This window comes from Coregonus lavaretus, assembly GCF_964263955.1.
Source record: "Coregonus lavaretus genome assembly, contig: HAP1_SCAFFOLD_2430, whole genome shotgun sequence".
NCBI lineage: Eukaryota > Metazoa > Chordata > Actinopteri > Salmoniformes > Salmonidae > Coregonus > Coregonus lavaretus.
In genome coordinates this window covers 8,218-33,546 of record NW_028162918.1, presented here as the reverse complement: position 1 = coordinate 33,546, position 25,329 = coordinate 8,218, and the positions used below count along the sequence as shown (strand labels likewise).

General features: G+C 43.5%; 1 protein-coding gene across 1 annotated transcript in view; it reads right to left on the bottom strand.

Moving 5' to 3' along the window:
* LOC311118685 (synaptosomal-associated protein 23-like) overlaps positions 1 to 23,940 on the bottom strand; it is a 29,955-nt gene extending 6,015 nt beyond the window's left edge. The window contains exons 1-5 of the mRNA XM_084193473.1: positions 23,819 to 23,940; positions 11,127 to 11,234; positions 6,341 to 6,382; positions 4,705 to 4,753; positions 4,407 to 4,524 (exon numbers count right to left, since the gene is read on the bottom strand). Coding sequence (XP_084049599.1) covers positions 4,407 to 4,524; positions 4,705 to 4,753; positions 6,341 to 6,382; positions 11,127 to 11,183 — 266 coding nt within the window. The 5' untranslated portion in view covers positions 11,184 to 11,234; positions 23,819 to 23,940. The remainder of the gene's footprint in view (positions 1 to 4,406; positions 4,525 to 4,704; positions 4,754 to 6,340; positions 6,383 to 11,126; positions 11,235 to 23,818) is intronic.
* Between the last annotated feature and the right edge of the window lie 1,389 nt (positions 23,941 to 25,329).

Genomic DNA, 25,329 nt, shown 5'->3' with positions numbered 1-25,329 from the left:
CCTTTGATGAGGGGGTTGGAGCGAAGTGCTATTGCAAGTGGCTCTATGGCGAGGGCAAACAGTAAGGGACTTAAAGGGCAACCCTGACGTGTCGATCTTTGCAAAGGGAAGCGATCTGATTGAGTGTTATTAGTCCTGACAGAGGCTTGGGGGGATGAGTACAGAAGTTTTATCCAGGTCATGAATTTGGAGCCAAAGCCAAATTTATTTAGAGTGTAAAAAAGGTATTTCCATTCCACCCGATCAAACGCTTTCTCCGCGTCCAGGGATATAATGGCTTCAGAGGTATTGTCGACAGAAGGATTGTATATAATATTAAATAATCTTCGGAGATTGAAGAATGAGTGTCTATTTTTTATAAATCCTGTTTGATCCGGAGAGATAATTGATGGGAGGACTGTTTCTAGCCGCGTTGCCAGAATTTTGGCTAGAATTTTATAGTCCACATTTAGCAGGCTAATTGGACGGTATGATGCACAGTCAAGAGGGTCTTTGTTTTTTTTAAGAATAACACAAATGGTTGCTTGAGTGAGAGTATGTGGGAGAGCACCATTTACAAATGCATCATTGTACATTTCAATTAGAATAGGGGCTATTTTGGAGATAAACTTTTTATAAAACTCTGTCGAGTAGCCATCAGGCCCTGGGCTTCTCCCAGATTGAAGGGATTTGACAGCGTTAGACAGTTCTTCAACAGTGATCGGCTGCTCTAATTTTTTAACCAAATCCCGGCCGACCGAAGGCACAGAAAGTGAGTGGAAGAAATCATCCAATTCCAGTGTATCCGCTTTACTTTCAGAGGTATATAGAGACTGGTAATATCTCTTGAACTCCTCATTGATCCCCCCAGGATCTAATGATATCCCAGATGATGTACGAATTTTTGTAATCTGAGATGATGATGATAGTTGACGTAACTTGTGAGCTAATAATTTACTGGCTTTATCTCCTTGTTCATAGTAAGTGCTCCTAGACTTGACAAGCATTTCAGTAACCTGGTCTGTTAATAGTGTGTCAAATTCTGCTTGCAGAGTTAAACGTTCCTTATAAATATCCGGGGATGGTGAAACGGCATAAATGTCATCTAATTGGGCAATACAGCGTGTTAACATAGATAACCTATGCCTTTTCAATTTGTTCTCATGTGCGGTGTAGGAGATAATTTCACCTCTGATATAAGCTTTCAAAGTTTCCCAGAGAGTAGACGCAGAGATGTTTGGGGTTCTATTTGTAATCATGAAAAAGTCGATTTGACTCAAAAGAAAATTGACAAAGTGTTCATTACTGAGCAGTTGAGTTTTTAGTCGCCAAGGCGGTCGCTGATTGTCAACATTTTGAAAAGCTACTTCCATAGTAACAGGGGCGTGGTCAGATACAACAATTGGGTTATATGAACATGAAGATATGGAGTGGAGGAGCCGGTCATCAACAAGGAAGTAGTCTATGCGCGTAAAAGTGTGGTGAACCGATGAGAAAAAAGAGTATGCTTTCCCAGCTGGATTAACCATTCTCCAAGGATCTGAGACTGCGAATTCAGACATAAAGGTTCGAACAACTCTAGCTGAGGTTGATAAGGTGGTAGGTTTAGTGGAGGATCGATCCAATTGTGGGTCTAACCAACAGTTAAAGTCACCTCCTAAAATCAACATATGGGTGGACATATCTGGGAGTGTAGAGAAAACCGATTTGAAAAAAATCACCATTGTCCCAATTAGGAGCATAGATATTAACAAGAAGAACCTTTGTATTGAGCAGCCTACCACTGACAATTATATATCTACCATGGGGATCTGCGATCACCTTAGAACATGTAAAAGGTACCGATCTGTGAAGTAAAATAGCCATCCCTCTCGCCTTACTCTGAAATGAGGAATGGAACACCTGACCCACCCATCTGCACCTAAGACTTGAGTGTTGTGATACCTTCAGATGAGTTTCTTGGAGAAAGATGATGTGAGCTTTCAAATGATGAAGATGGTGTAGCACCTTACTACGTTTAACTGGGTTATTTATGCCCCTGCAGTTCCAAGTAAGAAAATTAAAGCCATTCCCTCCAGCAGTATGGGCTACACTAGGCTGAGTCATATCTTAAGAGAGAGAGAGGATGTGTAAAGGACAAGGTACAATGTAAACTGAAGATCTTAGTTGAACCTAAAAGCGCAAATGTAAAAAACAAAGACAAGCGAAGAGGCACAAAAAACATATACAAACTATATACAAATAGAGAGTGAACAAACCCTTCCCTCACACCCGCCCTTGCCGAAGCATCTCCCCAAATGAGATGCAAGCAAAACCCTAAATACAAAGAAAGTTTAGAGCTAAGCATGATAACTCTTACTCTGTGCTACCTAAGATTAGTGACCATTTAACTAGAGTAAGCCAAACATGGATAGAATGGTCCCCAACAGAGTCTAAGGAAAACTATCCTCGATTAAGAGAGGTTTAACCTCGACGCAGATGGTAAATGATCAAACTGAAACAGCCATGCAGACCCCCAGATATTGGCATTAGAGGCGGCAAACCTGGGCTGGAAATAAAGAGATAAAAAAGAGAATGACCTTCATATGTCGATGAACCCAGCAAAGATGGCTTCGTTAGTCACCCATTCGGCCTGCTAACTAGCCTGCTAGGAAGACCAGCCAGCCAACCATTTGTTACACACCATGCGGTACAACAGCCGCTTTCACGTTCTTGTTGATGAAATCTGCCGCTATAGCCGGGTCCTCGAATCTGTGCATGGAGCCGTCCAGTAAAGTCAGTCTCAAAACCGCAGGGTAGATGAGGCCGAACTTCACGCCCGGGCAGGCGTGTAGTTGGCGTTTCACAGCTCCAAAGCTAGCCCGCCTCTTAGCCACAGCTGTTGTGTAGTCGGCAAATATCGAGACTCTTTTACCCTTATGTAGAAGAGGGGATGCTTCTCCCGATCTTCTCAGTATGTCGTTGCGGACGTGAAAGAAATGCACCCTGATGACAAATGGTCGCGGGGGTTCTCCATCCCTGGGTCGGCTACGCAGAGTGCGGTGAGCCCGGTCTAGCAATGGCTTCTCCTCTAGCCCGAGCAGCTCCTGAAGTAGCTGGGCCATGTACTCCGTGGGCCTTGGGCCCTCCACTCCCTCCGGTATTCCCAGTAGACGAATGTTGTTCCTCCGCATTCTACTTTCCATATCTTCGCATCTATTATCGAGGAATGCCACCCTAGTTGTCAATGAGCCGACGTTAGCCTCTAGCTCGCTAATGCGAGTGCTGTGGTCTGTAGCACCTCGCTCCAAATCCGATAAAGTCACCCCATGTGCGTCGAGCTTATTCTGTATACTCTCGATAGATTTTTTAAGCTCGTCTTTGATCGTTGATATCTCTGACCTGAGATTGGTAGAGAGACAGTAAATTTTTCCGAAAATGTCGGTTTTGAGGGTGCCTATCACGGATTGCAGCATCTCCACAGTCAGTGTTTCCGTGGGGCCGGCATTGGCAGCGTTCGTGGCGGGGGTGAGTCGGGAGAAGTTGCAGGCTTGCTGCGGCCTGCTCTTGCAGACTCTGTTTTTGGCCGGGTTGATGTCATTACGAATTTAAATTTATTAAACTTGAACTGAGTTGTTTATGGGTCTCTTCAGACGCCTGGGCAAACAGAAATGTATGCAATTTTGCAAAGTTAAATATATAAATTTGGTCACTAATTCAGGAGCGATAGGGAGACGCGTGCTACATCCTTGGCTTCCAACAGCGCCCCCCCATTTACGTTCTCTTTAACTACTACATGTGCCCATCTCATTGATATCAAATTATTAGAGGTACACAAGTTGTTTTTGAAATAGGTCACTGTAATTATATCTACGGCCACCGCGCGTCCTGCGAGTAATGGTCACATGGGCAGGTATTCCAACAGTTTCCAATGTAATATTTTTTACTGTTGCCTAGGTTTTAACTTGGGACCCATTTGTATGCATATAATCCTTTATGGCCATATACACACACACACACACACACACACACACACACACACCTCTGTGATTGATTATGATTGACTACGCACAAAAGTGAAATGAATTGTTTCCACACCCACCATGCGTCATGTGCGTAATGGTCATGTGATGTGAAATTTGTACATTTTGGGATGTGAGCACTCAGTCTTTTTGACCTGATGAAGATTTGTTTCAGATAGAAAACGTTGTCACTAAAGCAGTGAATTGGGAGCATAAACAGTGTGCGGCTTTCCTGTTCTTTACAAGATCGCTTCTTAGCATGTTTACATTTCTGAGAGAATCAACATTACCAGAACAAAGTACAACACAGAAAGTTACATATTACTCATTTGCAGTGTAGCAGGTCAACTGCCGTTGACAGATGTGAGAAAGAAGCTGACATGCTACGCTGCGTTATAGTTTGGCTATAAGAGGAGCGCCCAGTACCTGTCACAGGGGCAGACACAGAGGCCACAGCACTTGGACAGGTCCGTCAGGTTCTTCTCAGCCTTCCTCATGTCCTGGTTGATCTGGTCCATACCCTCCTCTGTACGTTTCAGTTGCTCTGTCATGCAACCAGCACAAAACATCAAAAGACCCATCTCAGGGAAATCAAACACTAAAACCATATTCATTGATTAATTTCACCTTTTAAGTTACAAACCAATTACTAAAATGGCAAACTGGTTTTAACAATGTTGACGACACTGACAAACTGGTTGTAACAATGACCTCTATGACTCACCGCCCTGTTGGTCCAGCATGACCATGGTGTTGACACCAGTCTGCCTGCTCTGTGAACACAGGACAAGACCACGGTTCAGCACCACATTAGGAACTCAAAGACCACAGCTCAGCAACACAAGAAAATATAAATGCAACATGTAAAGTGTTGGTCCCATGTTTCATGAGCTTAAATAAAAGATCCCAGACCTTTTCCATACGCACAAAAAGCGTATTTCTCAAAAATGTTGTGCACAAATGTTTACATCCCTGTTAGTGAGGATTTCTCATTTGCCAAGATAATCCATCCACCTGACAGGTGTGGCATATCAAGAAGATGATTGAACAGCATGATCATTACACAGGTGCACCTTGTGCTGGGGACAATAAAAGGCCACTCCAAAATGTGCAGTTTTGTCACACAACGCCACAGATGTTTCAAGTTGAGGGAGCATGCAATTGGCATGCTGACTGCAGGAATGTCCAACAGAGCTGTTGCCAGAGAATTTAATGTTCCTTTCTCTACCATAAACCGCCTCCAACGTCGTTTTAGAGAATTTGGCAGTACGTCCAACCAGCCTCACAACTGCAGACCACGTGTAACCACGCCAACCCAGGACCTCCACATCCGGCTTCTTCACCTGTGGGACAGCCACCCGGACAGCTAATGGAACTGTGGGTTTGCACAACCCAAGAATTTCTGCACAAACTATCAGAAACCGTCTCAGGGAAGCTCATCTGCGTGCTCGTCGTCCTCACCAGGGTCTTGACCTGACTGCAGTTCGGTGTCGTAACAGATTTAACAGGGGACAAATACTCACCTTCGTTGGCCACTGTCATGCTGGAGAAGTGTGCTCTTCACGGATTCATCACGGTTTCAACTGTACCGGACAGATTGCAGACAGCGTGTATGGCGTTGTGTGGGCGAGCGGTTTGTTGATGTCAACGTTGTGAACAGAGTGCCCCATGGTGGTGGTGGGGTTATGTATGGGCAGGCAGAAGCTACGGACAACGAACAAAACTGCATTTTATCAATGGCAATTTGAATGCACAGAGATACCGTGACGAGATCCTGAGGCCCATTGTCGTGCCATTCATCCGCCGCCATCACCTCATGTTTCAGCTTGATAATGCACGGCCCCATGTCGCAAGGATCTGTACACAATTCCTGGAAGCTGAAAATGTCCCAGTTCTTCCATGGCCTGCATACTCAGCAGACATGTCACCCATTGAGCATGTTTGGGATGCTCTGGATCGACATGTACGACAGCGTGTTCCAGTTCCCACCTAAATCCAACAACTTCGCACATCCATTGAAGAGTGGGACAACATTCCACAGGCCACAATCAACAGCCTGATCAACTCTATGCAAAGGAGATGTGTCCCGCTGCACACCAGATGCTGACTGGTTTTCTGATCCACGCCCCTACCTTTAAGGTATCTGTGACCAACAGATGCATATGTGTATTCCCAGTCATGTGAAATCCATAGATTAGGGCCTAATGAATTTATTTCAATTGACTGATTTCCATATATGAACTGTAACTCAGTAAAATCTTTGAAATAGTTATATTTCTTGTTCAGTGTACTTCTGTATGTAATAACAGAGGGCTTTGTGTTGGGTTAGACTGTTAGAGCAATAACAATGTGTGTCTCACCTCCTCGGTCATCTGTAGCATCCGCCTGGTGCTCTCCAAGGACTGTAGAGGACAAAATAGACAAAATAGGGTCTTATTGTAAGGTACAAGTAGGTAATAGGCTCAGCCAGAAGAGGACTGGCCACTCGTCAGAGCCTGGTTCCAGTCCAGGCTTCTGCCTTTCTAGGGAGTTTTTCATAGCCACTGTGCTTCCACATCTGCATTGCTTGCTCTTTTGGGGTTTTAGGCTGTGTTAAGAACTTTGTGACAACTGCTGATGTAAACAGGGCTTTATAAAATACAATTTCATTGATCGCTCAGTAGAGAGTGCTACCTAGCCTCTAGAACATGACAGCTGAACAGACACAGAAACACAACCAAGAGACACCTTACAGAGCTCTTTATCACTGTTTTGATTGAGTCTTTCAGGGGTACAGACGCGCACGAGAGGAGGCTCTAGAGTCTAGGTAATATGAAAGGCTTCTTATACGTTGTACTCAATTCAATTCGTAAGTTGTCCTAATTTTAAAACCTGTTAGGTGAGCCCGACACATGGTTCTCTATTTAACTGGCCCCACAGAGATTCAGGTCTAAGTAGTTTACATATGGCTGAACTGTGCCTGGTCAGGTGAGGTAGATTAACCATCTCCCTCACAACAGCACAGTCCTACACAACAGCAGCACCAGGTCACATGATGACTTTATGCAGTCAAAGCAGGCAAGTCAGGTGAGACAGAGAGATGGAGAGAGAGGCCCTATTAGTAACATAACTGTGAAAGACTGAAAGGTGTAGCCTACAGCAGAGAAGGTAGAGGTAGGAGAGAGGGGAATGATTACTCGGGACATGAGGACTTAATCCGCATGAACTGTTACACCATGTCACCTCAACATACAGAGTTGAAAATGATTAACCCCCTCGGACACATTTCTTAGCCTTCTTAACCATTCAAATCTATGTGTGTGTGTGTGTGCAGGGTTCTCCACAGGATCTTTTAAGAAAGGTGGTGCTGTTTATTGAGGCGAGGGGAAGGCCCGTAGGGGGGCTGTGCTCACGTTTAGATTGAACACCTGTAACTGCCATTTCCTGCAATCTAGAGCCTTAAATTAAAATAAAATAGCAAACAGTGATTAAGTGCAAATTAATTAATATTTTCCACAGTATTTTTCCTAAAATTACATTTTTCAAAATGGTCAACAGAACAGGGACCATGAGAGCCAGGCAAGAGTAATTCAAGTAATTCACAGTGCGTGTTTGTCACCAGGCCTGGAATTTCCTGATTTTAGGGGCAAGGCCATTTGGGCTTCAAGAGATGCCCAATCTGCCAGGGCACCAAGGCCATTAACCAAAATAGCCAATTAAAATGATTAGAAAACTGAAAAACACAACCAAAACTGTAGAGTCACAAGTTTGATGTAATCATAAAATAAATAAAAATAAATATGCCATTTAGCAGACGCTTTTATCCAAAGCGACTTACAGTCATGCGTGCATACATTTTTTTTGTGTATGGGTGGTCCCGGGGATCGAACCCACTACCTTGGCGTTACAAGCGCCGTGCTCTACCAGCTGAGCTACAGAGGACCACGCGTGCTAAGAATATGGGACCAAATACCAAACTTTTTACTACATGTTTGTCCCAATACTTTTGGCCACCTAAAATGGGGGGGGGGGGGACGACTATGTACAAAAGTGCTGTAATATCTCAACTGTTCACTCGATATGGGTGAATATACCCTCAAATTAAAGCTGACAGTCGGCACTTTAACCTCATAGTCATTGTATAATTTCAAATCCAAATTGCTGGAGTATATCTCACAGTGCCCTCTGTAATTATTGGGACAGTGTAGCATTTTTTCTTATTTTGGCTCTACATACACACACACACACACACACAGATGTATGTGGACACCCCTTCAAATTAGTGGAGTCGGCTATTTCAGCCACACCCGTTGCTGACAGGTGTGTAAAATCAAGCACACAGCCATGCAATCTCCATTATTCCACTTCACAATAACAGCACTTACAGTTGACCAGGGCAGCTCTAGCAGGGTAGAAATTTGACGAACTGACTTGTTGGAAAGGTTGCATCCTAAGACAGTGCCACGTTGAAAGTCACTGAGCTCTTCAGTAAGGCTATTGCATGGTCGTGTGCTTGATTTTATACACCTGTCAGCAACGTCGCTGAAAGTGCCGAATCCACAAATTTGAAAGGGTGTCCACATACTTTTGTGTGTGAGAGATATATATAAACACAGTAACTTCGGAAAGTATTCAGACCCCTTTACTTTTTCCACATTGTTACATTACAGCCTTATTCTAAAATTGTTTAAATGTCCACTGACATGCCCCCCCCCCCCCCCCCCATCAATCTATACACAATACCCCATAATGAAAAAGCAAAAACATTTATTTTTAATGCTAATTTATCAAAAATAAAAAACAGAAATATCACATTTACATAAGTATTCAGACCCTTTACTCAGTACTTTGTTGAAGCACCTTTGGCACTGCTTACAGCCTTGATTCAAGCTTGGCACATGTATTTGTGGAGTTTCTCCCATTCTTCTCTGCAGATCCTCTCAAGCTCTGTCAGGTTAGATAGGGAGCGTCACTGCACAGCTATTTTTGGTCTCTCCAGAGATGTTGGATCGGGTTCAAGTTCGGGCTCTGGCTGGGCCACTCAAGGACATTCAGAGACTTGTCCTGAAGCCACTCCTGCGTTGTCTTGGCTGTGTGCTTAGGGTCGTTGTCCTGTTGGAAGGTGAACCTTCGCCCCAGTCTGAGGTCTTGAGCGCTCTGGAGCAGGTTTTCATCAAGGATCTCCCTGTACTTTGCTCCGTTCATCTTTCCCTCGATCCTGACTAGTCTCCCAGTCCCTGCCGCTGAAAAGCATCCTCACAGCATGATGCTGCCACCACCATGCTTCACCGTAGGGATGGTGCCAGGTTTCCTCCAGACGTCAACGCTTGGCATTCAGGCCAAAGAGTTCAATCTTGGTTTCATCAGACCAGAGAATCTTGTTTCTCATGGTCTGAGAGTCTTTAGGTGCCTTTTGGCAAACTCCAAGCGGGCTGTCATGTGCCTTTTACTGAAGAGTGGCTTCCGTCTGGCCACTACCATAAATGCCTGATTGGTGGTGTGCTACAGAGATGGTTGTCCTTCTGGAAGGTTCTTCCATCTCCACAGAGGAACTCTCGAGCTCTGTCAGAGTGACCATCGGGTTCCAAGGCCCTTCTCCCCCAGTTGCTCAGTTTGGCCAGCTCTAGGAAGAGTCTTGGTGGTTCCAAACTTCTTCCATTTAAGAATGATGGAGGCCACTGTGTTCTTGGGGACCTTCAACGCTGCAGAACTTTTTTCGTACCCTTCCCCAGATCTGTGCCTCGACACAATCCTGTCTCTAAGCTTTCCGGACAATTCCTTTGACCTCACGGCTTGGTTTTTGCTCTGACATGCACTCTCAACTGTGGGACCTTATATAGACAGGTGTGTGCCTTTCCAAATCATGTCCAATCAATTGAATTTACCACAGGTGGACTCCAATCAAGTTGTAGAAACATCTCAAGGATGATCAATGGAAACAGGATGCACCTGAGCTCAACTTCGAGTCTCATAGCAAAGGGTCTGAATACTTATGTAAATAAGGTATGTTTTTTCTTTTTATATAATACATCTGCAAAAATTTCTAACAACCCATTTTTCGCTTTGCCATTATGGGGTATTGTGTGTAGATTGCTGAGTTTTTACTTTTTTTTTAAAAATCAATTTTAGAATAAGGCTGTAACGTAACAAAATGTGGAAAAAGTCAAGGGGTCTGAATACTTTCCGAAGGCACTGTATGCTAAACGCCAGTCATGTTTGACAAAAATAATGTAGGATAATTATCATTAACGTCTAAAGGCTTGATTCTGTCAACATCCTCGAGGCACGGTTCGTTCAGATAGGAGAGAAAGGCCATTGGCCATCACCCACCTTGCAATTTGAGTGGAGGCAGTCAGCATTTTGAAATGATTTAACCATAAAGTGAATTGTTTAAAACCTTGACATTAGTCATTTTATGATCAGTGTTTTCCCGCTAATTGCATTTTGGAACATTCCGTGTATAGCCTACTGCCGTGTGCACATTGCTGTTCTCATAATGAGAATAAATAATAGTTTATCAACATTTTAAGTTAAACGTTCTCATCGGTTGCATCAGCCTCATTTCTTTACATTAGTTTTTTCTGTATACTGGTTATATGCATTTATGCTCTATCGTCCCACAACTGTCCCAGAGTCTGTTTGGAATATTTATTCCTCGCACAGAACGACAAGCCACACATTTTTTATTTATTTTTTACATAGTGGCGCAGCCAAGTCCACAAACTGGCGCAGCGCCCCTCAGATTATTTGGGGAGAAACCTGGTGTGTGTGTGTGTTGTACAGTAATCAGGTTACTGTGACAGTTTACCCCATGCCATGTTGGACTAAACTCGGCACATAGGTATCAGTCTGTCAGTCAGGCAGCAAGAAGAGGGAGAGAGAGACAGAAAGAGAAACACAGGTTGGTAAGACAAGAGATACAGATTAGAATCAAAATGGCAGAGGACCACACTATTAGTACAGTCTAAAACCATAGAAGGTATTAACAGAATGGTGCACTAACTTAGATCTGAATAAATTATTTTCTTAGATGTAGCCTAGCTGTGCTCAGTAAGCAAGAGTTTTTCCCATCAATGTGTTACTCCTTCTCTATATGAGTTGACACAGGAGCTAAGCTAATACTACCCCCATTCCTAGTGTCTCCATGGATACGGGTGGCAGCTGTACCTCATCGGTCACTTGGTTGGCCCTCGTGGTGATCTCTTCCACTGACATGTCCGCCATTTTAGTGCTGTTGAAGTTGGAGGCTCCTCCTGTCACACCAAGCTCTACACTCTGAGGCGAGAGAGAGAGAGAGAGAGAGAGAGAGAGAGAGAGAGAGAGAGAGAGAGAGAGAGAGAGAGAGAGAGAGAGAGAGAGAGAGAGAGAGAGAGAGAGAGAGAGAGAGAGAGAGAGAGAGAGAGAGAGAGAGAAGGGTTCACAGATATCCATTTGAACTTGTCTGAAAGGTACCATTGAACTTTGCAGACAGAATCAACATACTCTCCACTATGACTAAAAATAGTGTTTTAGTGTCTGTGTCCAATATCTAAACTAACATACGGCGTAGAATGTAGTGATGGGGGCAAAAAATTATACAGTTAAGCTACATATCAGGATATTATTTGAAGATATATCGTATTGGATTGTTTTGACAATATCGCAATATTATTCCTGCGCCAGTTGGCTGTACCAAAACTCCAGTATTTTTCCTTCATAGCTTGTTCTCCATCTTCTTTTTAAATAGGGAGCCAAAGTTTTCAGCATTTTTATTTCCATGACTGATCTAAACTTGTTTTCTCATGGCTCTCGTCCCTCTGCAGAAAACATATGGTGAGCAATATGTTCGGAACTCGATCGCAATAAAATCACAGGATCTAATATTTCAGTTGTGTATATTGTTTTATTTGATGATTGTAGTATTTCATTTCAAGTCATCATCTCCTCTCTATAGAGCTGCTGCCTATGCTGTCTGACAAAATTCACTATTTTACTAGTTCTTCAAAGTATACTGAACAAAAATACACTGCTCAAAAAAAATAAAGGAACACTAAAATAACACATCCTGGATCTGAATGAATGAAATAATCGTATGAAATACTTTTTTCTTTACACAGTTGAATGTGCTGACAACAAAAATCACAAAAATTATCAATGGAAATCAAATTTATCAACCCATGGAGGTCTGGATTTGGAGTCACCCTCAAAATTAAAGTGGAAACCCACACTACAGGCTGATCCAACTTTGATGTAATGTCCTTAAAACAAGTCAAAATGAGGCTCAGTAGTGTGTGTGGCCTCCACGTGCCTGTATGACCTCCCTACAACGCCTGGGCATGCTCCTGATGAGGTGGCGGATGGTCTCCTGAGGGATCTCCTCCCAGACCTGGACTAAAGCATCCGCCAACTCCTGGACAGTCTGTGGTGCAACGTGGCGTTGGTGGATGGAGCGAGACATGATGTCCCAGATGTGCTCAATTGGATTCAGGTCTGGGGAACGGGCGGGCCAGTCCATAACATCAATGCCTTCCTCTTGCAGGAACTGCTGACACACTCCAGCCACATGAGGTCTAGCATTGTCTTGCATTAGGAGGAACCCAGGGCCAACCACACCAGCATATGGTCTCACAAGGGGTCTGAGGATCTCATCTCGGTACCTAATGGCAGTCAGGCTACCTCTGGCGAGCACATGGAGGGCTGTGCGGCCCCCCAAAGAAATGCCACCTCACAACCATGACTGACCCACCGCCAAACCGGTCATGCTGGAGGATGTTGCAGGCAGCAGAACGTTCTCCACGGCGTCTCCAGACTCTGTCACGTCTGTCACAAGTGCTCAGTGTGAACCTGCTTTCATCTGTAAAGAGCAGAGGGCGACAGTCGCGAATTTGCCAATCTTGGTGTTCTTTGGCAAATGCCAAACGTCCTGCACGGTGTTGGGCTGTAAGCACAACCCCCACCTGTGGACGTCGGGCCCTCATACCACCCTCATGGAGTCTGTTTCTGACCGTTTGAGGAGACACATGCACATTTGTGGCCTGCTGGAGGTCATTTTGCAGGGCTCTGGCAGTGCTCCTCCTGCTCCTCCTTGCACAAAGGCGGAGGTAGCAGTCCTGCTGCTGGGTTGTTGCCCTCCTACGGCCTCCTCCACGTCTCCTGATGTACTGGCCTGTCTCCTGGTAGCGCCTCCATGCTCTGGACACTACGCTGACAGACACAGCAAACCTTCTTGCCACAGCTCGCATTGATGTGCCATCCTGGATGAGCTGCACTACCTGAGCCACTTGTGTGGGTTGTAGACTCCGTCTCATGCTACCACTAGAGTGAACGCACCGCCAGCATTCAAAAGTGACCAAAACATCAGCCAGGAAGCATAGGAACTGAGAAGTGATCTGTGGTCACCACCTGCAAAACCAGTCCTTTATTGGGGGTGTCTTGCTAATTGCTTATAATTTCCACCTGTTATCTATTCCATTTGCACAACAGCATGTGAAATGTATTGTCAATCAGTGTTGCTTCCTAAGTGGACAGTTTGATTTCACAGAAGTGTGATTGACTTGGAGTTACATTGTGTTGTTTAAGTGTTCCCTTTATTTTTTTGAGCAGTGTATAAAACGCAACATGCAAAAATGTCAACGATTTTACAGTTCATATAAGGAAATCAGTCAATTGAAAGACATGTATTACGCCCTAATCTACAGATTTCACATGACTGGGCAGGGGTGCAGCCATGGGTGGGCCTAGGAAGGTATATGCCCACCCACTTGGCAGCCAGGCCTAACCACTAGGGAGCCAGGCACAGCCAATCAGAAGGAGTTTTTCCTCCCACAAATGGGCTTTAATACAGACAGAAATACTTCTCAGCCACACCTGTCAGGTGGATGGATTATCTTGGCAAAGGAGAAATGCTCACTAACAGGGATGTACATTTTTGTTTTTAATAAGCTTTTTGTGTGTAAGGAAAAGTTCTGGGATCTTTTGTTTCAGCTCATGAAACATGGGACTAACACTTTACAGAGAGGGAAAAAAGTATTTGATCCCCTGCTGATTTTGTACGTTTGTCCACTGACAAAGAAATGATCAGTCTATAATTTTAATGGTATGTTTATTTGAACAGTGAGAGACAGAATAACAAAAAAACACCTGTCAAAATTGTTATAAATTGATTTGCATTTTAATGAGGGAAATAAGTATTTGACCCCCTCTCAATCAGAACGATTTCTGGCTCCCAGGTGTCTTCTATACAGGTAGCGAGCTGAAATTAGGAGCACACTCTTAAAGGGAGTGCTACTAATCTCAGCTTGTTACCTGTATAAAAGACACCTGTCCACAGAAGCAATCACCATGGCCAAGACCAAAGAGCTCTCCAAGGATGTCAGGGACAAGATTGTAGACCTACACAAGGCTGGAATGGGCTACAAGACCATCGCCAAGCAGCTTGGTGCGATTACTCGCAAATGGAAGAAACACAAAAAACTGTCAATCTCCCTCGGCCTGGGGCTCCATGCAAGATCTCACCTCGTGGAGTTGCAATGATCATGAGAACGGTGAGGAATCAACCCAGAACTACACGGGAGGATCTTGTCAATGATCTCAAGGCAGCTGGGACCATAGTCACCAAGAAAACATTTGGTAACACACTATGCCGTGAAGGACTGAAATCCTGCAGCGCCCGCAAGGTCCCCCTGCTCAAAAAAGCACATATACAGGCCCGTCTGAAGTTTGCCAATGAACATCTGAATGATTCAGAGGAGAACTGGGTGAAAGTGTTGTGGTCAGATGAAACCAAAATCGAGCTCTTTGGCATCAACTCAACTCACCGTGTTTGGAGGAGGAGGAATGCTGCCTATGACCCCAAGAACACCATCCCCACCGTCAAACATGGAGGTGGAAACATTATGCTTTGGGGGTGTTTTTCTGCTAAGGGGACAAGACAACTACACCGCATCAAAGGGACGATGGACGGGGCCATGTACCGTCAAATCTTGGGTGAGAACCTCCTTCCCTCAGCCAGGGCATTGAAAATGAGTCTTGGATGGGTATTCCTGCATGACAATGACCCAAAACACACGGCCAAGGCAACAAAGGAGTGGCTCAAGAAGAAGCACATTAAGGTCCTGGAGTGGCCTAGCCAGTCTCCAGACCTTAATCCCATAGAGTTGCCAAACGTCAGCCTCGAAACCTTAATGACTTGGAGAAGATCTGCAAAGAGGAGTGGGACAAAATCCCTCCTGAGATGTGTGCAAACCTGGTGGCCAACTACAAGAAACATCTGACCTCTGTGATTGCCAACAAGGGTTTTGCCACCAAGTACTAAGTCATGTTTTGCAGAGGGGTCAAATACTTATTTCCCTTATTAAAATGCAAATCAATTCCTAACATTTTTTACATCAGTTTTTCTGGATTTTTTTGTTGTTATTCTGTCTCTCACTGTTCAAATAAACCTACCATTAAAATTATAGACTGATCATGTCTTTGTCAGTGGGCAAACGTACAAAATAAGCAGGGGATCAAATACTTTTTTCCCTCACTGTACATGTTGCGTTTATATTTTTGTTCAGTATAATTGAACCGAAGTCTGTGAATTAGTATTTTAAAAAATGAAAAATAACTGACATTTCCGTTAATCGCTCAGCACTAGTGGACCTCCATATGGAGTGCATTTGAGAAAAGCAGCAGAAAATATGTTCTGTTCAAGGTTCATGTGTGAAATGCTGACGAGCTCTTCCATTGAAGACTGCTGCAACTAAGATGTTTTTTATTACAAATGTTTGACTCCAATGAATGTACAAGGGCATGGAAGTCTTTGTAACAAGTGGCAACCTGAACTCAAGATAGCCATAACACACATAAGCCTACTTGACTTTCATTCAACAGAAACTTCAAATCAAGAAAGCAGTCAGTTATCAACATAACATAGCACCAGAGGTGGACTGACTGTTTGTACTAACAGCCATAGCCTAGATGTAGCCTATTAAAGATCTAGTTGAAATTCAGGACCTAGGGCTCGGTTGACAAGTACAGCACCTGAATCATAACCATAATATCTTGAAATGAACAATAGCTACAGTTGAAGTCGGAAGTTTACATACACTTAGGTTGGAGTCATTAAAACTTGTTTTTCAACCACTCCACACATTTCTTGTTAACAAACTATAGTTTTGGCAAGTCGGTTTGGACATCTACTTTGTGCAATGCTACCAAATACTAATTGAGTGTATGTAAACTTCTGACCCACTGGGAATGTGATGAAAGAATTCTAAGCTGAAATAAATCACTCTACTATTATTCGGACATTTCACATTCTTAAAATAAAGTGGTGACAATATTCTAAAATCCGCATAAAGAAGATGTGTATTTTCCCACCAGTGGTGTTTCCACCAAACTGACTTGTTACAGTGCGTGATGACATAGTGCACACAAAATGTCAAAAAACTATATTTTTCGCTTACGTTTTCATGTACCGAATAAAAGTTCAACGTTCAATGTGTTTCCATCACATTTTCAACTCTACCGATAGTTTTGTCACAAAAACTTTTGCGTTAAATAGCAAATGTGCCTACTCTGGTCTTGGCACGTGCGCTGTAGCCAACAGCTAGCAGATACAGTGTGACTGTGTTGGGTGGGCTGGTCTACATGATGAGATTATTATGGATAAGAGGGAGAATATTTGTATTTATCAAACTGCTGTCGAGCAACAATCATGTCACCAGAATCAGACCGTCGATATTTATTGGAAAGGAGCATCAAGATCACTGTGCACGTTCACCACCCTGTGAAGTTCATCATAACTTATTTCATCTGTAGCCTAATAAACTGCATGGTTTCCCGAGTCGTAATGGGAGGACTACACACCATGTCATCGTGAGACTCCAAGTTTACTTCGATATGATGGTTGTTATTTCAATATTAATATCATGAATGCATTTCCAGCTCCATATTTTGACATTTTAGTCATTTAGCAGACGCTCTTATCCAGAGCGACTTACAGTTAGTGCATACATTATATATATTTTTTCATACCCCCTGTGGGAATCAAACCCAAAACCCTGGCTCTATCAACTGAGCTACATCCCTGCCGGCCATTCCCTCCCCTACCCTGGACGACGCTGGGCCAATTGCGCGCCACCCCATGGGTCTCCCGGTCGCGGCCGGCTACGACAGAGCCTGGATTCGAACCAGGATCTCTAGTGGCACAGCTAGCACTGTGATGCAGTGCCTTAGACCATATCTCGCATAATTAATTTTACAGACACAAAAAGATCCCATCATGTCGAACGAACAAATGATCTGTCTGCATTTATAAAATTGTGCCAATATTTACTGTTTCCATGACAGCTGTCGTGATTTTTTTTAAACAATACGGTATGACTACTCACATAAAAGCTGCAGATGGAAACATGGTTATTGCTTTTGTGGAATAAACCTGCGTCAATGTGCATTGTGACATTAATCCATCCAGTGTTGGAGTTGTTGTAGCTTGCCTGCTAACTTATTCCACCCCCAAACAGCATACTAGATCTGAGTGGGCCAGTTAGTGCACCGGACGAAAAACTATCTACTAGCAACTTAACATGATACAATTATTTGGGCACTTTAGTACCTTTTTACCCGATTGGCCTCCATCACCAAAGCCACCCGCAGGCAGTTCCTTTCTTGACGTCAAAGCCGCAATGTATTGTTGGTATAGGAGTTTTTGAGAAATGTAATTAAACTTGTGAAAATAGAAGTGTATAATGATTTTATTTTATTTTTATTATTACATTTTGCATAAAGACCATTTAGATGGAATATGATCAATCTAAGTTGTTAGATTTGTGGAACATAAACTCAGCAAAAAAAGAAACGTCCCTTTTTCAGGACCCTGTCTTTCAAAGATAATTCTTAAAAATCCATATAACTTCACAGATCTTCATTGTAAAGGGTTTAAACACTGTTTCCCATGCTTGTTCAATGAACCATAAACAATTAATGAACATGCACCCGTGGAACGGTCGTTAAGACACTAACAGGACACTAAAGAGGCCTTTCTACGGACTCTGAAAAACACCAAAAGAAAGATGCCCATCTGCTCATCTGCGTGAATGTGCCTTAGGCATGCTGCAAGGAGGCATGAGGACTGCAGATGTGGCCAGGGCAATAAATTGCAATGTCCGTACTGTGAGACGCCTAAGACTGCGCTACAGGGAGACAGGACAGACAGCTGATCGTCCTTGCAGTGGCAGACCACGTGTAACAACAGCTGCACAGGATCGGTACATCCGAACATCACACCTGCGGGACAGGTACAGGATGGCAACAACAACAGCCCGAGTTACACCAGGAACGCACAATCCCTCCATCAGTGCTCACTGTCCGCAATAGGCTGAGAGAGGCTGGACTGAGGGCTTGTAGGCCTGTTGTAAGGCAGGTCCTCACCAGACATCACCGGTAACAACGTCGCCTATGGGCACAAACCCACCGTCGCTGGACCAGACAGGACTAGCAAAAAGTGCTCTTCACTGACGAGTCGCGGTTTTGTCTCACCAGGGGTGATGGTCGGATTGGCGTTTATCATTGAAGGAATGAGCGTTACACCGAGGCCTGTACTCTGGAGCGGGATCGATTTGGAGGTGGAGGGTCCGTCATGGTCTGGGGCGGTGTGTCACAGCATCATCGGACTGAGCTTGTTGTCATTGCAGGCAAACTCAAAGCTGTGCGTTACAGGGAAGACACCCTCCTCCCTCATGTGGTACCCTCCCTGCAGGCTCATCCTGACATGACCCTCCAGCATGACAATGCCACCAGCCATACTGCTCGTTCTGTGCGTGATTTCCTGCAAGACAGGAATGTCAGTGTTCTGCCATGGCCAGCAAAGAGCCCGGATCTCAATCCCATTGAGCACGTCTGGGACCTGTTGGATCGGAGGGTGAGGGCTAGGGCCATTCCTCCCAGAAATGTCCGGGAACTTGCAGGTGCCTTGGTGGAAGAGTGGGGTAACATCTCACAGCAAGAACTGGCAAATCTGGTGCAGTCCATGAGGAGGAGATGCACTGCAGTACTTAATGCAGCTGGTGGCCACACCAGATACTGACTGTTACTTTTGATTTTGACCCCCCCTTTGTTCAGGGACAAATTATTCAATTTCTGTTAGTCACATGTCTGTGGAACTTGTTCAGTTTATGTCTCAGTTGTTGAATCTTGTTATGTTCATTCAAATATTTACACATGTTAAAGTTTGCTGAAAATAAACGCAGTTGACAGTGAGAGGACGTTTCTTTTTTTGCTGAGTTTATATTGTGCAACCTTTCCTTTAAGAACACATCAGTCGCCTACATTTCAGACTGACGGGAAATATGTCACTCCAGAGTGCTGCCATTTTTCATGGCAACACTAACACAGACTATTGCTACATCGCCCTATGCCCCTGTCACTCTCTCGCACCATAAATGCCTTTTTCACACTACACACAGCTGCAATATCACCACACGTATGACTGACAGGACCACATATCACTACTATGACGATTAAATAGGCTACAGTACATACCCATTCATCTTGCCACAATTCCACTCCATACAGCCCAACTATTGTGTTTGACCAACCTATCAATCTATTCCATGCCTCCACAACACAACAGGGACACACATTTCCTGCTTTTCCAATCACACCAGTTCCCCCAGGTCGGGTTTCAACATCTGTGATGTGACGTCTCTCATCTCTCTTTCTTCCTTATCCCTCCGTTCTTCGGTTGTTCACACTTCTATGATGCCATGACAATGACTACACACATAGGTACCTTATGGCTCCGTAAAACTAGCTTGTTTTATTTTTCTAGCCCATAGATTTTGTTGTAATGTTTGAGTCACTCAAATATCACATGAATACACATTAGACATGGCAAAATGTATAGAATTGCAAGATAATTTGCTTTAAACCTGCTAAACTGTCTCTCTGCCGACAAGAGGGGTGTGAACAGTGTGTCATGAACAGGTGAGTGTGCCCATAGACATTGTCGTGGGGGGGGGGGGGGGGTGGATTCCCCAAAGCTGGAAGGGGGGCCTGAGTGAAAAAGTTTAGGAACCCCTGCATTATGCCACGTACGTCCATGTCTTTGTCTGCCAAGTTGTAATAGAGTTCAATACAGATCAAAAATGACCAGAACAAAGCAGAAAAAAATATCGATTTCTCACCTCCTAATGGCTTTCAAACAATTATTTAGCTGTGGGTTCCATACCCAAGATCAAAACAAATGGAGAAGTCTTGACACTGGAGAAGAAACGGTGTAACCTAGCATTTATAGTGGCTAAGAAATGCACTGGCATTCATTGGAAGGCTGGTTATCCTCCCACATGGTAGAAATGCCAAGCTACGTACCACCAGATTTGATTTATTATAAGATTAAGGGTATACTGGGTGATTTTCATTAGGTCTGGAAGCCTTATATGGAATACAGTAAGACAAAAGGAGTCTGTATTGAAAACATGCCCACGTCAGAGGAGATCCCGCTTTAGGCAATCCCTAGCTGCTGGGCTGCTCTGTGCTGGCCCTGGGGGTCTGCCATCCTGTGGACTGTCACTCTGGCCCCGTACACACAAAGCCAATAATAAATGTTTCACTAAGATCCTGAAGCTCGGTGGGTGGGGTGTGTTGGGTTGGGTTGGGGCAATTCAGGGCGGTAGAGTATTTTCAAATACACAGCCCAAAACGGGTGCTTTTGTTTGAGTGGTTATCTGTAAAGGCCAGGTGGTCTGCCAAGTTGTATTTGCCAGGATTTTCTGATGCTTGTTTCAAGTATCGTTTTCAGATGCCTGGGTTGAATTTTTTATTTAACTAGGCAAGTCAGTTAAGAACAAATTCTTATTTACAATGACGGCCTACACCGGCCAAACCCGGACGACGCTGGGCCAATTGTGCGCCGCCCTTTGGGACTCCCAATCACGGCCGGTTGTGATACAGCCTGGAATCGAACCAGGGGGTCTGTAGTGACGCCTCAAGCACTGAGATGCAGTGCCTTGGACCGCTGCGCCACTCGGGAGCCCATGGGAGTGTATATTTGAGTATTTCCAGGTATATTGAAGTGTTCAATTATTTGTATTTTCAAGGTGGAAGACGTCTGAATACTTGCTTCAAATGCATGTGAAAGTACTTGGGGTATTTGGAATAGTATTTGAACGCAGGACTGATTGTGCAGAGAGTTTACATTATTATTATTAAATTAATTCTATGTAGGCTGTGCAGTTGCTGTGTGTATATGAACGTATTACATTTACATTTTAGTCATTTAGCAGACGCTCTTATCCAGAGCGACTTACAGTTAGTGAATACATATTTTTTTATACTGGCCCCCCGAGGGAATCGAACCCACAACCCTGGCGTTGCAAACGCCATGCTCTATCAACTGAGCTACATCCCTGCCGGCCATTCCCTGCCCTACCCTGGACGACGCTGGGCCAATTGTGCGCCGCCCATGAGTCTCCCAGTCGCGGCCGGCTGCGACAGAGCCTGGATTCGAACCAGGATCTCTAGTGGCACAGTTAGCACTGCGATGCAGTGCCTTAGACCACTGCGCCACTCACGTATGTGTGTAGATGTGCGTTTGTTTACATTTCCAATTATTTTTTTTTTTTGCCTGGGATATGTATAAATTGTAATATCTTTCCTGCTAAAATGAAAGTATATATACAGTACCAGTCAAAAGTTTGGACACACCTACTCATTCAAGAGTTTTTCTTTATTTTGACTATTTTCTACATTGTAGAATAATAGTGAAGACATCAAAACTATGAAATAACACATGGAATCATGTAGTAACCAAAATAGTGTTAAACAAATCAAAATATATTTTATATTTGAGATTCTTCAATATAGCCACCCTTTGCCTTGATGACAGCTTTGCACACTCTCAGCATTCTCTCAACACTAGTCTCTGCTCAACTCCATCGTAAATTGTGGAGTTGTGTTTAAATCGGCTACTAACGGTCAACAAAATATCATTTGATGGCAATACAATCGATTGAAACACATGACATTATGACAGTTGGGATGTATTCATTAGTCAGATTCCATTGCAAAACGTTTTGTCTGTTACAAAACGTTTTGCAATGGAAACAGTTTACTCCAAACGTACCACGTTTTGCAACGAAAACTATAGTTTCTGTTGGACAAATTTCAGTAGGTCCCGCCCCATTTCGTTCTGTTGGGTTCCTATAGTAAACGGTTTCCGTTGCAGACAAAACATTTAGCAACGGAATCCGACTACTGAACCCCTGTTGAGTCAATAATTGATCTGCTAACTTGTTCTGTGTGGGTGATTCCACTGCTGTGCCAAAGATTATATTATAAACCGGGTCCTGGATGCTGATTGGCTAAAAGCTGTGGTATATCAAAACAATATACCAAGGGTATGATGCAAAATGACTTGTTTACTGTTCGTATTACGTTGGTAACCAGTTTATAATAGCATTACGGCACATTGTGGGTTTGTGGTATATGGCCAATATACCACGACTAACAGGCTGACCAGACCGCCATCGCGCAAATGTTGATTTTGTCCACCCACAGCAGACGCGATCAGGACACGCAGGTTGAAATATCAAAACGAACTCTGAACCAACTATATTAATTTGGGTACAGGTCGAAAAGCATTAAACATTTATGGCAATTTGGCTAGCTAGCTGGCTGTTGCTAGCTAATTTGTCCTGGGATATAAACATTGGGTTATTTAACCTGAAATGCACAAGGTCCTCTACTCCGACAATTAATCCACCGATAAAAGGGTAAACAGAATTCGTTTCTAGTAATTTCTCCTCCTTCAGGATTCTTCTTCTTCTTCTTCTTTGGACTTTATATGGCGGTTGGCAACCAACTTTAAGTTGCATTACCACCACCAACTGGACTGGAGTGTGGACCTCCACGTGGGCATATGCTGCTAAAAACCAATGAGGAGATGGGAGAGGCGGGACTTGAAGCGCATCATGCGTCACAAATATAACCAAGTTCTATTTTAGCACCTGGTTACGCAGACGCTCGTTGACATGCGCGAGCCGTGTGGGCGCAATGATTGAATAACATGTATGTGTACATTTATTTTGCAATGCTCGCAACACGAGCGGTGTGGTCAGCATGTAAGGGCTGTATCCAGGCACTCCGCGTTGCATTTCAGAAGCCCTTAGCCGTGGTGTATTGTCCATATAGCACCCCCTCGGGCCTTACTGCTTAAATAACTAACCCTTCATCTGTGGCTGTGCTGACATTGTTGATGTATGAGGACCTCTGTAGCTCAATTGGTAGAGCGTGGCGCTTGTAACGCCAGGGTAGTGGGTTCGATCCCCGGGACCACCCATACGTAAAAATGTATGCGCACATGACTGTAAGTCGCTTTGGATAAATTGTATATAAATGGTATATTATTATTTTTATTATGAGTTAGCTAACGTTACAGTTAACTAGCTGGAAATGTTTGGTCATCAGTTGGCAGGAAGTTTACAAGTTCAGTAGCTAGCTAGTTGTACTGTAACAAGAGCAAGCAAGGTGATCGCAGACAGACCAACAACACCCAACCAAAGCAGTTGGTAGCTAGCCTAGATAGCAAACTAAAGTTGGTGAAAATGTTGTATTTTGAGAGTAACCTGTAATACATAACAGTTCCAATACCTTGAAAACATTGCTAACAAGTTTACTCGCATTGGGCTAGCTTAGCTATTTCGCCTAACGTAAATACAAGTTCTTCCTGTAAAGTTGTTTGTGCTGTTGGCTAGCACAGGGATCCACTATGCTAGCAGTGGAAACTAGCAGTCTAGTTCCGCTTTCATACAACTCAGTCGCATAAAACTCCCCGTCAGAGGATAATTTGATTGAACACATAATGAAAGACGGTTGTCTTCTGAATGATAGATACTTACAGCTAAGCTTCCCAAGTAGAAAACCCTCCTTGGACTCCTCCTTCGGGTTATCTGTACGTAATTTTTGCAAATTCTGAAATTCCTTTAGATGGTATCGACGAAGCGCGTATATCCTGTTTCCACAAGTGGAGGAAGGCGATCTGCGCATGCGTTGGAGCGCACCTAAAACAACAACATTTGTGTAGCCTTCTTTTCACATTGCAAAAACTGTGGTTATTGTTTTGACCACAACGACAAATTGATTATATACCAAATACATATTATATTTCTGTCAGTTGAACTTAATATGAAACATCCATTTTATAAAAATAGTGGTAGTCAACTAATTTCTACCACTTCTCTCAAACAAGATCTACTTTTGCGCCCTTATGAACGAAGCCTTATCGCGTTGGCATTTGTATGTAGAAATGCCAAGGAAATAGTCATTTTTAATCAAAAAGTTCCTCCCTCTGTTCTTCAAGAGTGCATTGATGGGAAAAGTAAGTAAGTGGTGCTATCATGAATTGATATGATGTATTTAGGTGAGCGGACACCTTGGGCGATTGATTTGTGAGTTGCCCTTCGTGCCCACTCTCATACCCTATAATTCTGTATCTCTTTGTGACTAATTTGTATACAGGTAGACCAGAAAAGCCACATCCCTGATTGGCAGATGAGTGGCAACCCTGATTAAAAACACCTGCTGCTCATATGTTGTTCTTTACAAATGCTGTTTTGAATAAAATACAATTGTATCTACACACTGAAGAAGGCTGTAAAGCCGAAACGTCTGTGTTTGCGATCACTGATGCAAAAAAATTAAAAACATCGAATAATGAAGTGAGCTTTATGCGACATATGTTTGAGTGCGAACCCATTACACTGCTTTGTTTGTCTGAAAAGTAAGTAAGCCCCACGACACATTTTTTTCTACATTTTTCGTTTTCTAAGTGGTGGCCGTCATTCCCCTTGTTTTTCTGCCAGTCCCACACATTACCCATTTTCAAAGAGCACCTTATACCAAGTCTCCATGGCCTTAGATGTTATCCATTTGAGTGCACAACAACATTGTTTTTACTCTATATTCTTCCCTATATATTTCCCATATTGCCACTCTTTCTGGAAAATGTATCCCTGGCCTTTGCTTTGTTTCAAAACCTGCACATTTGATTTACTGTAGGGCTTACAGTAGGCTACTTACCTATATAGCCCATTAGAGGGTGCTAAATGACCTTATAACTAACCTGGTAAGCGCATAGCTCTTTCTGGTGGTGGGTAACAAATGGAATGCCTTTAGAAGTTGCCCTTAAAAGGATTGATTGAACATTCAATTTTGAATTACCTGTAGGTTACCTGTATTGGAGAAAAACAAAATATAATTAATGGTTGTGAATCAGGTAGTGTAAACTGATAGTGCAGGGGTAGGCTATATGTTATTATGTGCAAAAGTTTATGCCACTGTCACAGTCTTCATTAAAAGTTGAATCATAACATGAAAGGAAGGACAGTTGAACTGCATTCCATGACTAACA